A 15,642-nucleotide genomic window follows, 5' to 3' on the forward strand; every position below is an offset into this window, starting at 1 on the left:
TGTTCGATTTCAGTTGACCTACGTATGAAATGTTGTTGAATTGCACGTGAATATAAGCACCGGCATGCCATGTCTCCTTAACCTAATGTAAGATGTTAATGAAGCTTCAGAGGAAACATAATTGCTAACCCTCTTCATATGAATATACAATTGTTACTTCCCGTTTCATATATAGTTTTTTTTTATCAAGTTTTAAACGATATGATACAGTCTGAAAATACGTATACTAATAATTGCAGATTTATAGTTTGCGGAGATTTTAATTAAAGTATAGGAGTTAAAGCCAATTATGTTGAAAATAATGATTTACAGCGATTAAATGTATTACCAGAAGATTATATCGCAGATAGTTGTTTACCAAGATTAAGCCAAGATAAAGTTGTTAATGAGCATGGTAATTGTCTACTTGAGTTTTGCAAAATGACTGGGTTAAAAGTTTTGAGCGGTAGAGTAGGTGTAGATAGTACAATTGGAAAATTCACTTGTGTAACCAGCAAAGGGTGTAGTGTTATCGATCTTGTTATGTGTTCACCTTCCTTATTTAAATGTGTTGATCAGTTTGAGGTCTCTGATCCTAATTTAATATCGGATCACTGTGTAGTACAATTTTGTATAACTACCTGCAATAATGAGGATTCGTTTGATGATATTGATATAACTGCTTTGTTAAAAATAAATATGAAAGTATAATACAGTCTTTAAACAAGGTGTGCAATTATATTAATACCACTAATATTTTGTCGTCTTTAGACCAAAGTTTAGAAAAATTTAGTTCCATTATTGATGAAGTGTGTTCACCATTATTTAAGAAAACTATAAAAACTGCCAACAATAAAAAATGTCAACATGTTCAAAATAACAAATAGTTCAGTGACGAGTGTAAATCAGCAAAAACGGATACCTATAAACTATTGAACATATATAGGAATGACAGGTCTGACGAAAATAGAATTCTCATGACCAGTGCACGTAGTTTATACAAATGCCTTGTTAGAAAAAATAAATATCAATATGATTCGGAACAGACTAAAATTCTAGAACAAAATAGATATTCAGATGCAAAGAGATATTGGCATATGTTAAAAGGATCTGTTAAGCCAATAAAATCAAATACATTGTATACAGATGACTTTGTAAGATATTTTAAATCCATAAATGAACGAAATTCACACTTCTACCAACCAGACGAAGACATAGTTTATTTTAATGAGCGGTATTTGAATGACGAATTACAAGTTATGTTTGAAGAGTTAAATATTGATATTACACGTGAAGAAATTAAAAATGCATGCATTTGTTTAAAAATTGGTACGTCGGCTGGTCCGGATTATATATTTAATGAGTTTTTAAAACATGGTGTGTCTGAAATTCATTTTCTGGAGATTTTGTTTGTACTTTTTACTAAAATGTTCAACTCAAGTTATTTTCCAGAGGCATGGAGAGAAGGGTTAATTGTCCCTATACATATACAAATTAGACGACACGGCCAATAACAGAGTAATTACATTGTTAAATACTAGAGGAAAATTATTAAGTAAAATTATTATTAACAATCGATTGAGTGTCTGGGGTATATAATGTTTACATAGAAGCCTAAGCCGGATTTCGGAAAAGCATGGGAACAGTTGATAATATATTTGTCTTGCAAGGTATTATTTCTCATATTTTAAATCAAAATAAGAAACTTTATACGGCATGTATTGATTTTACAAAGGCATTTGATTTTGTTGTGCGATATATTTTATGGTACAAACTTATAAAACTAGGCATAAGAGGTAAAATTTTGAATATAGTAAGTCAATGTATACTGTGGTTAAATCTAAAATAAAATATAATAACGAAATCAGTAATGAATTGTTTACATGTTTTTAGGGATAAGGCAAGGGAAATGATTATCGCCCTTTTTATTTTCAATGTATCTCAACGATATCGAGGAATACTTTATTCTAAACAAATCTGAAGGCGTTGATATTGGCATGTTAAAATTATTTTGATTGTTGTATGCTGACGACATTGTTATCTTTGCAGAATCGGAAGCTGGTTTACAGCATGGATTAGATTTGTTTGATGAGTATTGTTCAAAATGGAAACTCTGTGTAAATATCAATAAAAAAAAGATAATGCTTTTTTTTTAAGGGGACAAAATAGAAGAAATTTGAAGTTAATATATCAAGGAAATGAGCTACAAATTGTAAATAAATTTACATATCTTGGAATAGTATTCACAACGGGCGGATCTTTTTCAGCAACATATGATGCCTTTTCAGGGCAGGCCTTCAAAGCACTTTTTAAGTTAAAATCAAATTTGATAAATTTATAAATATCTCAGTAAGCCATAGTCTCGAATTATTTTATAAGCTTATTGAACCAATTTTAAGTTATGGCTGTGAAGTTTAGGGATTAAACAATAGCATCCACATTGAAAGAATACACCCACGTAATTGTAAACAGTTGCTAGGTGTTGGGCGTAAATTACCAATAAATAAACGTATCGTTTATGTTTTAAAATATTGGTTAAAAATATTACAATATGATGATATGGATTATATTAAAATTGTGTATAATATGTTATTGCATGATCTTGAACGTTATCCCGAAAACAATTCTTGGGTAAAGTCTGTTAAACATATATTAAACACTCTAGGTTTCGGTAAGGCATGGTATTTTCAGGGATTAGGGGACGTTAATTGTTTTTTATACATTGTAAAACAACGCATATCTGATATATACGTTCAAGATTGGATAACCGAGTTACAACAAACGACAAGGGGAAAAAACTATTGCATTTACGGGCATTTTAGATTTCAGCCTTATCTCAATCTTGTAAATATTTCAAAATTTAGATTCGAGTTAACGCGATTAAGAGTATCTGCTCACAGACTTGAAGTCGAAGCAGGGCGATTGCACAAGCCTGAAAAGACACCGTATCATAACAGAAAATGTAAATATTGTAACGTTCTATGTTCTACTCGAATGTCCTGTTTTTAATAGTCTTCGAAAACAATATTTTCATAGATATTATTGGAATAACAAAAATATGGTAAAATTTATCGAAATTTACAAACTGACAACGCAAAAACAATAAAAAACCTTCCAACATTTATTTTAAAAGCAGCTAAACTTAGAACAGAATTATATTATCAATAGTTCCTTTCCATATCTATTTGTAGTCATAGCAATGAACGCTTTATGTATATACTTTCTTAGAACATTCAATTATATTTAAATAAGATACGACTCTACAATATGCATATTATAAACTTACCTTAACTTAGTTTGTAACCGTAAACACTGTATATATATATATATATATATATATATATATATATATATATATATATATATATATATATATATATATATATATATCTGTTAAAAATGCATGTCTTTAGAGTTACAAATTCCTTTTATTGTTAAATCTTAATTTATATTGCTAAAAAATTATATATATGTATATGCCTGTATGTTATTGACCGCTGTTTACTAAATTGTTATATGTATGTGTACTCATGGGCTTCAAGTCTAATGTATTTTGAAATAAAACCATTAAAACCATTATATAGAACACATATATAGAGGTATGGTATGTTACTTCGTGGACTTGCATAGAGTGTGTCATATAGAGTGCGTCATATAGGACATATAGGTCATATAAGACACACCCAGATGTGTAATGGATAGATGATCTGAATTAACTGAAAGATAGAAATTATAAAAAAAATTGAACCAAAAGGCTAAAAGTTGTGTGTTTTCGGAATTTCATCAGATAATGTTTTCACAAAGTTTGTAAAAATCTAGCCCCTGAGGTTCAACTGGAAAAGTCCTAAGGGTCACATGATTATTTAAGTCTTATATAGCAAAATAACGTCTTATCTTCTCTAGAACGATAACGCCCAGATATGTTATTGTAGGCATGTAACATAATAAAGTAAACCTGTTCTACATTTGTTTAAATTATGCTTTTGGAGTTAATATTTGCCATGCCAAATGATTGGTGAGAAAAAAATGAGTTTTCAAGCAATAACATTTAAAGGTGCCTTTTCACAGATTTTGGCATTTTTTTAACTTATTCATTAAATGCTTTATATCGATAAATGTAAACATTGGATCGTAAAAGCTCCAGTAAAAAATCAAGAATAAAATTTAAAAAAAGGAAAAGAACATTGCCCGGACCAGGTTTCGAACCAGTGACCCCTGGAGTCCTGCCAGAGTCCTGAAGTAAAAACGCTTTAGCCTACTGAGCTATTCCGCCGACTACACTTACTCGACGTATTTTATACCTTATATAAGCAATCTTCGTAGTCTCACAAAATTTAACGACAAAAACAGAACTCTCCAAATTATTCAATCGTTTCGCGTTGCAACGCTTTATAATTTTTAGGTTTTAAAATCGTCAAAAGATGCATATAATGGCTATATTAGACCATGGTAAATGTTCAGTATTACTGTTTCCTCACAAATATCATAACTAAAACGAAAATTTGCGAATCTGAAACAACTTTTTTCAATTTTGTCAATTTACCAAAGCGTGAAAAGATCCCTTTAAAGGGACTGTCAACCACGACGACGAAGAAAGAAAAGTTGTAAAATACCGTATTTTTTTACAATTATTAGTTTATATTGATTAAAATATCACGACTGGTATAATACATTACTTGAAAAAAGTTGTTAAGTTTGCATATTTTTAGTATATTTGGTAATAATTTGTACTGGGTATGTCTACCAGGTAACTACCAGTTAACTATATATAACGCCAATAGATTGATCTTCATCGTCGCGTGGTAAACCCAGGAATGCAAATTGTGCATGCGTAATTATTGTATATATTTTATATATAAAATGATCAATCTACTTGCGTTATTTATAGTGTGTATATCGTTTTGTCACCTATTTTCGCGATGTACTTTCGATTGCACATCGCGAAATTTTATTACCGAATATACTGAAAATATGAACTTTTTTCAAGTAATGTAATATACCAGTCGTGATATTTTAATCAAAATAAACTAAAAATTGTAAAAAATACGGTATTTAAGAACTTTAGTTTTTTCGATATTCGTGGTTGACAGTTCCTTTAAACACAATATTAGATAAAACAACAAGAAAAGATTCACAGGTTTTAAATATGGACTTTGACGATATGTGGGGCACATATGTGGAACAGTGGGATATCGTGGATAATAGGCCATATCGAACCATACACACTTGAGTTATTTTGCCATTTGCTTTCTTAAATGTAAGGCAAATTTAAAAGTGTAACATGTTATTATTTAATTGCTCATCTGTTGTTTTGTATTCGTGTTTTTAGATAATACATATAAGACGTAAAAGTAGTATTTAAAAATGGTATTGGTTTGGATACCAAAAAGATTGACTTCTTCTGGAAACTCTTCAGAGAGAAAAACACAGCATCAAAACGACTTAAATATAATATAACATGACTTCATATTTGTCCTTATTTATATTACAATGTACAAAAGTAAGACTTCATGCGCGATGTAACCATTGTCCCAAAGGATATGCATGTCAACATGTGTTACTTGCATGAAAATGGTTACAAGATTATAGGACACTCGCTTATGGTACTGACATGGTTTGCCCTATTGTAGACATATTTTTTCCAAAATAAACATGTCATTTTTATTTATTTTTAACCAAACCAATAGGGAATAAACTCCCCATCCCCTTGACTTTCTAAGTTATTTTATTTTGGTGAATGAACAAATATACATGATATATGTTTAACTCATTTTTAAGATAAATTCAAAACAACGTTGTATTCAAATACCTTTTGATTTTGAAATGGAATATTTAGCAGTCATCGACTTGTTCAAAGTGTGTCACTCACAAATTCAGCAAACGGTTAAGGAAAAAGAACTGTCAACTGGCTACATAATCTTAACAATAGTCGAGAATCATTCAGCAAAAATATTTAGATATAAATGCAAATCTAAGTTAGTGTCATAGCGCTTAGAGGGAAAATTTTTCTTTTGTTAATGAAAGAGCCTCATAAAACCTTTTGAAAATTAAACATTGACATGTTCTTGTATTTAACTCAGTGAGGCTTAAAAATAATAATTGACAACAGATTTACCAATCCTTTGAAAACAATACGTCAATAGAATTGTTTGACTTTTGATGACTGGATTGCATGCATATTTGAAAAATGAAATTATATATTAATTGCAAAATCATTAAAACTGTATTTTAACTGCATCCTGTATGTTACATCTTGTATGTTACGCCATATTTTTAAAATGCATTATTGTCAGACTAAAATAAGTAGTTGTTTTGACTTTCAACAAAATTAGAAACACCCAATATATGTAAACACGGAATTGAATGTCAAATGTGTTTTTATAATAATAGCAGCTTTTTATTAATATTTTCACTTAAAGTGAAAACTACCACTGAAGGTTATAACAACCCATAACTCCTTTGGAAGAACAAGTTTTAAGTTTAAATATAACTCTCTAAAAAAAAGGACCAGCATGTGCTAAAATGCAAAAAGACGAACATCTGAAAAGACATAGTTTAGCTTTGACATGTGTGACTAATTAGAATAAGACATGTGTAACAAACATCGTTTCATGTAATTTTCTGATGTGAAGATTTAAAATTATTTTATGTATTCATAAGTATAAGAGCATGAATAAATTTCAGCTTGATCTGACATTAAATGTAGCTATCGTTTTATTTTACGAAACACCTTTACTGACCTAACTTAGCTCTTTTCATTATTTTAAAAATCAAAATATAAAAGCATGTAGCATTTTGGCAATTGTGTTTTGTATATTTTACCTGACACCACATATACGTGCCAAATTAATTAGATATTTGTCCCTGATTGGAAAAGTGACAGATTGGACGACAAAAACTATTTGAAAAAGTAAATTCTCAACCATTTACCTTAAAGTATGACGTTGGTTTTAAATATAGTCATATAATTATTTTGTGACATCTAGTTTCATGTAAGTGAGATTGTGTGAAAATTGATAAAATCCTTAATTGCATGGAGAAATATTTCAGTATATCATTAACAATGTGATCTAGTTAGACATTTGTCTTAATATATGACCAAGTCTTGAAAGGGGGCTATCCGTTTATAAACAATTTGATATGGATGGCAGTGCTTACTATTTAAAGGCTCAATAAAGGTCACAAATCCAATTATTATGCATATCCACTGGTCTAATGTGTACCGGATTTCAGTTACTCTTGCATAAAAACTGCTAATAACACAGCTTAGGTACAACGTTGTCAAGAATTATGGAAGATAAACCCGTTTCATAATTGGAAGCAATGTTTACATTTTTGCAACTAACGTGATGTTTAGCCTCAGAGCGTTGACATATGCTAAAAATAGCCGAAAGAAAATTCAATTTTAATTCTATTTTAACAACTTTTTACCAGCAGAAAGTAACTTATTAGATCACTACAAACGTTTTAACCATTTAGAAAAGACCTACTTTGTGAGTGATACCGGAAAACATTAAAAGTCATCGTTATATTTTTGGTGACCTTTCACTTTCTCTTTCGCGAGTAAACAGCGATGTAAATAAACTGATTGTTTGTAAACACAATTTACTTTTAGGACACTTCATTTTGAGCTCAAAACAAGTTGTGTTGCTCATTTTTTTATTATTATGTCCAATAGCATATATATATTGTTTTTGGATAACCTTTATAAATACAATATGAAAAAATATTTAAAAATCTGTAAATTATTACGTATCTTCACCTTTATAGAGCCTTTAAGAAAGTATCAAACACCCTTCAATCGCAAAGAAAAAAAAACAAGGCCGAAATCCCAAAACTAAATCTTAACCAACCATCTAATATCTGTCCTAATGATCCATTCCATCTTTGACAAAGTTCACTTTTATTGAGACTTTAAGCTAACGTACACAGGGCAGTCGACCGGCATGTACACATCGCATATTTGGATGTGTTAATATCTTTTTAAAACAACTTTTTTTTTAAGTAATTTGGTGTCTTTTTTATGTATGTTCTTCTGCTTATGTTTTTTCATACATAAAGTCCATTATTTTGATGTCAAAAAATCCCAAATTTTGAGGTTCGAGTAAACATTTCATACTACTGACTTATAATTAGATCAAATAAACGTACAAACATAGGTAAAATAATAATCCATTTATACCAATTATAAAAAGTAACATTTTAAATGCAAACAATATGTCAGTTTAGTTCCTAAATAGTCTAAATCATTTATCGGGCCGCAGCCTGACTTGTATAGTCATTCATGGAAAGAATGACATTTCAGCAATAACGACCGACTGTGTTAATGACTAGATGGACTAGTACCTGACTGTCAGCACGTACTTACTCATAGGGAAAATAATAATAAAAAAGATTTCTGTAAGAATAAGGTTTACATGTGCTTAAAGGAATGCAATTTGAAAAACAATAGGCAGAATCTCCGACATACTAACGTGTATAACATAATTATTTTGTCCGATCATACTGCTGTTTTTGTTTAGTAACCATTAATCTTATCGAGAATAAAACATATTTGTGATAAAGTTATGCCAAATAATCTTTTACTCACACCGTAATCAGATACTCGTTTTGCGTCCCAACTGCCAATGACCTTAAATACTTAATATAATTAAAATTGGTCTGGACAAGTATTTTTATTCCTTTTCAAGTTTATAAAAAGCTACGACGAACACGCACTCCAGAATCGTTTATATATATATATATATATATATATATATATATATATATATATATATATATATATATATATATATATATATATATATATATATATATATATATATATATTATATATATATATATATATATATATATATATATATATATATATATGGATTTACGCACGGGCTAGACATTATGAAATCACACTGTAAAGAGCTTTATTTTGGAAAATATCTAAAGTTATTGACATACGTTAGCCAAAATTGACAGTGAATACAAGTGTTTTCTTGCAGTTTGTTCAGATATCTTAAGATTTAACAATAAATAGTTGAATACGTCTGAAATCGGTGCAAAAAATTCACGTTGCGTGCAGTATGATGGTTTACAAGCATGCGTTACACATCGAATTTTTGGCCAATAACACAGGCTTATTAAATAAAGTAATTCTGATGTATTTCACAATGCCAAAAGCAACATAAACAACTGTTTTATGCACTAGTTTGACAAAGTTATTTGGAAAAAACACACATTACAAACCGGTGTGTTTACATCCGTTAACGTTCAATTGTAAATCCCACAAAGTCACGTGATCCTGCACCCTGGTAAACAAGAAGCAACGTGTCAATCGTTGTCTCGAAACTCGTCACATTCTAGCTGAAACTGCTTTGTTTCGTCACTATTATAAATACTTCATACGCCTACGTCATATATTGCGTAATTACTTCAGTTGACACCGAATTAACGCAGTACTGGTTTGATAGAAAAGTGTAGTGAACAAACAAAATATTAGGCATCTCGCCCAGCTCTTCTGTATGTAATTGCCTATACTGACATTTTGATCGCGACGTCATGCTATTATGTTCATTACGACATCGTTTGATGATGATGCGCGCGATAAATTTCAGAATTTTACCCAGTATTTTTGGCATATTTCTTCTTGTTTTGATATGCACGTGGGTAGTTTCATCTTTATAATACATGTATTATGCCTTTCGCTCCTGACCTTGTTAGTTTAACAAGTAAGTTGAAATATACAGATACATTTATGTTCTTTTTAAGTCTCTGCTATGATTAATGTATGCATGTCTTCATCCAAATGTCGTTCTGGTCTTTTCAGAATGCGATATTGCAAAATCCAAAACTGTACTGGCGCTCCATACGAAGAAAAAGATTGCTATCTCAAAGATTGTCCAAGTATGAAACCCTGTTTATCTCACCTACTCACATGGTGCTCAGGGTGAGCTGTAGGGATCGCATTTTGTTCGTTATGCATTGTCAGAACTCATTGATCTCATTTTTTCGCATCTGCTTATTATTAGGTAATGAAACTGCACCCATTTCTTTTGATTATCATTGGCTGATCATCTTTCAAAATTGATCTAGTTAGGCCCTCTGCTGCATAATGAAGGTCAACAAATATAATAAAAGTAAACATTGAAACACCTGCTGTGAAACCAAAGAAAAGGAAGTACATTATCTACGTTTAAAAAATCTAATAATATCACACTGCACCCCTGTCCACACCAAACTGATGATATGATACGTACTTGTCTTCCCGTAAATATTTCGTTCTGTCTCAAACTAAAATCGTGTAATTGTCGGATCTCTTGAAGGTCAGACTTGGAGAGCAAAAGTCAAAATGCTGCATTGGTTGTCGATGCTTTAGTATATGTTACAGCGATGTGGGTTTTCTTTACTTTCAGTCAAAACATTACTAGCAATGGGACGTTAGATATTCGTGATCTCAATAGTTTTCAAATCATCACCCTTTTATCAACACAGGTAAGAACACAGGTTACCGTTGATTCATATAGACTTCTTGACACAAAAATCCCAGAAGTTTTCTATTTGGTAATTAGATACAAGTTTTTGTCTTGTACTCAAATAATTCCCCTAATGTCAAAACAGACCACGCCCTGTGCGCCCCATTTTTATGAACCCACATAGTGGTAAACACCAGGCACTAAGCATTGCCATTGCCGGTGGTTGCCGACATTCCTAGGTTTGTACACTAAACTGCAAACGCCTGTACCTGGGGAATGGATTTCTCTCGAACGATAAGACCTAAGTTAACATAATATAGGTGGTGGTTGAGGAAGGAATTTTGACTACTACTTGATTTTGGCAGACTTATTGCCCTGTTGTTGTTGTTGTTTTCTCCAGTTTTTCTACTAAAGAACAAACATGACAAGTTATCAATATTCGCCCTTAATAGCCCAGCAGATTTCGCTCAAACTTTCACAACTGAGTAATATGCATGTGAACATGATTCTAAGGATTGGCATTTTTACTGTGATCAGATTCTTGAGAATTATGTCCCTATGTTTTTTGTATTTTGTTTTCAAATAATATAATATAAAGTCAACAAACTTGTGTGCTCTAAACTCCTCTTTAACTGCTCGGTGACTTGCGCGCAACATTTCACAACTAACGGACCTCAATTTTAGGTCATCGAAAGGAAAGAATTGTGACCAGTAAAAGTACGTGAACAAATGTGACCTGTGCCGTGTCTGTGACACATCTATACTCGTATATAAACATATATGAACATACATTAACTGAATTTTATTATCTGAAACAACAATTCACAGCTGAAAAAAGTATACATGTGACATGTTATAAGGGTTGTATACGAAATTGGTTCCATTGATTTGCCTGGTGGGCGACGTTTACCACGACCTCTTGTTAAATTGTTTAATGTGGTATTGAATTAATTTAAATATATAATTTGCATATTTCTGTCAATTAACATGTTGCTTCGAATTATACTTGTGAGGAGCAAAATCGGCCATATTGTGGTTATTGAATACTTAATAACTTGCCCGATATCATTCAACAGGTTAGGTTTCTAAGGCCATCTTCGCCCTTTTTATTAAATCATTTGGTATAATATCTACCTTGATAATAGTACGTTTTTTATATTTTGTTAAAAATAATACACACAGAAAACATTGCACATCAACGACATGTTGTAAGAATACACTAAAATGTGATGTAGGAATACAAAAAATAATAAGCGATTTATAGTTGTGTGTTCTTTATAGTTAATGGCGCCTGGGGAGCCTGGGAGGGCTGGACTTTCTGCAAATGTGACGGCTTACGTGTACGATATCGCCATTGTGACAGCCCGCCTCCCACAAACGGTGGACAGGATTGCCAGGATAGCCGATACGAAGTGGGAGTGTGCAACAAGACAAGCAATTGTTCAGGCATGTAATTTTTTACAAACATTCGTTCTATACAAAGTTTGTTAAAATCGTATGCCTAATGTATCAACAGACCCTTACCCTAGACCTCCACAAAGTGAAGGCATTCAGCATTGCATTTGTACGTGGGAACGTACGTCCCAAAGTTGTTCTCTCAACTTCTATATTAACCGACCGGGTGGATTTCATGCCAACGATAAGAGCTGAATGCTTATAGTGCGTAGGTGTTCATATAAAGAGAACTTTGGCTACAAATAGTATGACACAAGTATGTCCCTGTGTGTTTTTCCACTATTGAATATAAATGAAGAGTTCCCAAAGGTCCCCTTTAAGTGCCTCACAAATTTCACTTAAACTTTCAAAGCTGACTAATACAAACGTGTTTATGATTTACATGAAGGCATGTGTTGTGATCAGTTTTGGCAGAATTATCTCCCTTTGTCATTTAGTTCATTATACATGTAGAGTATATAATCCACAAACGTGTGTGCTCTCAACTCATTGTTAACTAATTGGTGGATTGCGCGCAAATTTTCACAGCTTAAAGACTGGAATTGTAAGTGATCGAAAAGGATTGAATCGAGACTAAGACCATTTTGGGAATGCTTTTTATCTTTTCTCAATGTTTAGCTTACCTGAGCAGTATTCAGAGTGAGCTTTTAGGATACTGTGTTGTCAGTTGTCCGTCAGAGCTTGAAGTGCGTTAGTTGCATGCGTAAACTGTTTTCTTTCAACTACTTCACCTTAACCCCTTGGCCGATTTTGAAGAATCTTCACAGAAATTATCCTTGTGTGACCCTCTTCCAAATTTTCTCAAATCGTTCCAATCAATTACAAAAGTATGTCACAAGAGATAAAATACATACAAAATATATAATTAACATATCTTCTCCAAAACCGCAACGGGCAGGGCTTTAATATTTAAAGCATAATATTTCTTAGTGGCCCACTACTGAGTGTGTTCAAATCATGCCTCTGGGGTAGAAACTTGCCACGTATGAGGGGTCAAATGATTAATATGGACTTATATTCTTGTAAGAAATCATAACAAATGTGAGCCATCTAGTTACATGTTCGCTCAGGTTTTGAAAAAAAAAGAAGATATTAATATTAAAGTAGTTAAAAGAACGCTTTTAGTTTAAAAAAAAAACATTCAACAGAAGCGCATTGTTTAAGAAACAAATGCACTACAATGTTGTGTGGAAATGAAACAATTAAAAAGTTACTTATTTATGTGTGTTTCTTAGTTGACGGTAGCTGGGGAGCTTGGGAGGGCTGGTCAGTCTGCTACTGTAACGGATTTCGTCCGCGATATCGCAAATGTGACAGTCCGCCTCCCTTGACTGGCGGACAGTATTGCAACGGTTCTGATTTCGAAGTGGGTTTGTGCAATCGAACAAGCAACACTAACTGTCCCGGTATGTATTACACTTTTTTCGTTTATGATGAATAATGTTTAGCTAAAGGGAAACATATCCATAAGCTAACTCTATATAAAAAAATTGTTTAATTAAGAGACAGCCATATAAATGTTAACAAAACTCGATATGTATTTCTGTATGCAAACATATTTTAATACTAAGACATACACGCTATTAAATGCGTCGCCATTGTTTGATATTAATAGTTGATGGAAAGTGGACTGACTGGTCAGCGTGGTCAACTTGCTCTGTAAGCTGCGAGAATGGAACTCAATCTCGAAACCGGAACTGTACTAACCCACCGCAAGCATATGAAGGAAAAGATTGTGGTTCAGATGACAGCGCGTTTCAGAATTGCAGTATCTCGATACCTTGTCCAGGTATGGTTTGATGCGTAAATTACATAATCAGTTAATTAAAATGGGCTATGTTAAGTTAAGAACTTTCTTCAATAAAAGATTATGAACACCTTTAATTGATACACATAATCCAGTTACATAGCGAGCCTTGTATAATACACCAATCGAATCATTACAATAATTTATAAAAGAGCGGTTTTTCATGCGCGCGAGATGTGCGTCCGTATAAATCACTGTTTGAATATTTTTTTAAACATTGCAGCCTCATTTATGACTCAATATTCATTAACATTGTTAATAAAAAAATTTTACAATATACATATCAAGTTTAAATCTTAATTGCGTTTGTGTAACACTAAGGTTGTCAGGTTAAATTTAAGATCTTGAAATCTTTCACGAATCAACATTTGTTACACAGTCTTGATGAAACTTGGTCATATCGTTTATCTTGACAATACTGACATAATATTCGACTTTGTGTTGATGGCGCCATGTCAATTCTTTGAAAAAGCATCTTACCAATGTAGCAGCCTACCATATAAATGAATATTAATGAAATTTGATTAGAATCTTTATCTTAACGACTTCAATGCCATGTACGTATCTGAGTCAAGTGTGATTAAAACTGAAGTAACTCGGTGAAGTCCATTGCTTTGTATACTTTGACTTTAGGTATTTGATTTTGTTGATATGAATATTTCAACAAAGCTCATCTGCCACTGAATAAACACACTGAACAGTCATAAAAACATGTAATGCTACATCTATTACATGTACTCTTTAAATTTTCATTTCGCTTCTGGCGGCATACACTTATAACGGCGTGATTAATTATTAACTAGAATGTTTACACATTTACTACCTACTTTTTCACAGACAATTTTTTTAAGACAAATCCAGTTTTCAACCTATGAAAACCAACGCGCACCCATACAAAATCATTCATAAATTAACAGTTTGAAGGAAATTGACGTAAACACGTTTAAATCTTTGTTTGCGTATTGACAATATTTAATTACAGAATCACAGATATCAGAACATTTAAATTTCAATTACTAAATAACGAAAGTACGTTTTCTCTTAAAGTTTCTGGTGGTTGGTCTACGTGGAGTGACTGGTCGAGCTGCTCTGCCACGTGTCAGGCGCCGGGTCTGCAGTACCGTAACAGGTCATGTGACAATCCACCTCCTGACATCGATGGACAGAACTGTACTGGCGATGTAGGAGAAACACACAACTGCAATGGATTAGGTGCCTGTCCCGGTGAGTTGCAAAGTCACTGTATCTGACTAGTAGGACATTTACACGGGAAATATATACAGCACTTGAGCTTTCTTAAAGTTTCTGACATACTATGGACATTGTTTGATCTTTTCTCTTAAGTTGCTGGTGGTTGGTCCACGTGGAGTAACTGGTCTATCTGCTCCGCCACGTGTCAAGCGACGGGTATGCAGTATCGTAACAGATCATGTGACAGTCCAACTCCTGAAAACGGTGGACAAAATTGCACTGGCGACGTAGAAGGCATAAGGAACTGCAATGGCACAGGACCTTGTCCCGGTGAGTTGCAAAGTCACTTTAAGCTTTCTTGAAGCCTATATATATATATAACATATTATGACATTGTTTATTAATTTATATTTGCTCGATTACCGTTTTGTGCCAGTATCAAATTACTAACAAATAAATAAGAGCGGTAACAAACACTAGCCTTTTAAAATCAATACACCCACGCTCATTTGTTCCTATATGAATTCCACACAATGATTTTAAATTTCTATAATGTCATTATTGATGACATTATTGTAAATAGTCAGCCATTTTGTTTTGCTACCCTTGATTCGCGGGTATAACGTCATACACTAATGTCCGGCAAGGTAGAGCAATTATAATATTCTAACTTATTGTAAACAGTTGAAATAATTTTTTGGTGCAAATGCAAAATAGACAAAAAATCCAAACACGAAATAACCA

General features: G+C 32.4%; 1 protein-coding gene across 1 annotated transcript in view; it reads left to right on the top strand.

Annotated features, from left to right (window-relative positions):
- LOC127877177 (A disintegrin and metalloproteinase with thrombospondin motifs adt-1-like) overlaps positions 1–15,642 on the top strand; it is an 83,086-nt gene that overhangs the window by 23,848 nt on the left and 43,596 nt on the right. The window contains exons 10-15 of the mRNA XM_052422845.1: positions 9,800–9,876; positions 11,727–11,891; positions 13,136–13,306; positions 13,516–13,689; positions 14,755–14,931; positions 15,052–15,228. Of these exons, the coding sequence (XP_052278805.1) occupies positions 9,800–9,876; positions 11,727–11,891; positions 13,136–13,306; positions 13,516–13,689; positions 14,755–14,931; positions 15,052–15,228 (941 nt within the window). The remainder of the gene's footprint in view (positions 1–9,799; positions 9,877–11,726; positions 11,892–13,135; positions 13,307–13,515; positions 13,690–14,754; positions 14,932–15,051; positions 15,229–15,642) is intronic.

This window comes from Dreissena polymorpha, chromosome 1 (assembly GCF_020536995.1).
Source record: "Dreissena polymorpha isolate Duluth1 chromosome 1, UMN_Dpol_1.0, whole genome shotgun sequence".
Taxonomy (NCBI): domain Eukaryota; kingdom Metazoa; phylum Mollusca; class Bivalvia; order Myida; family Dreissenidae; genus Dreissena; species Dreissena polymorpha.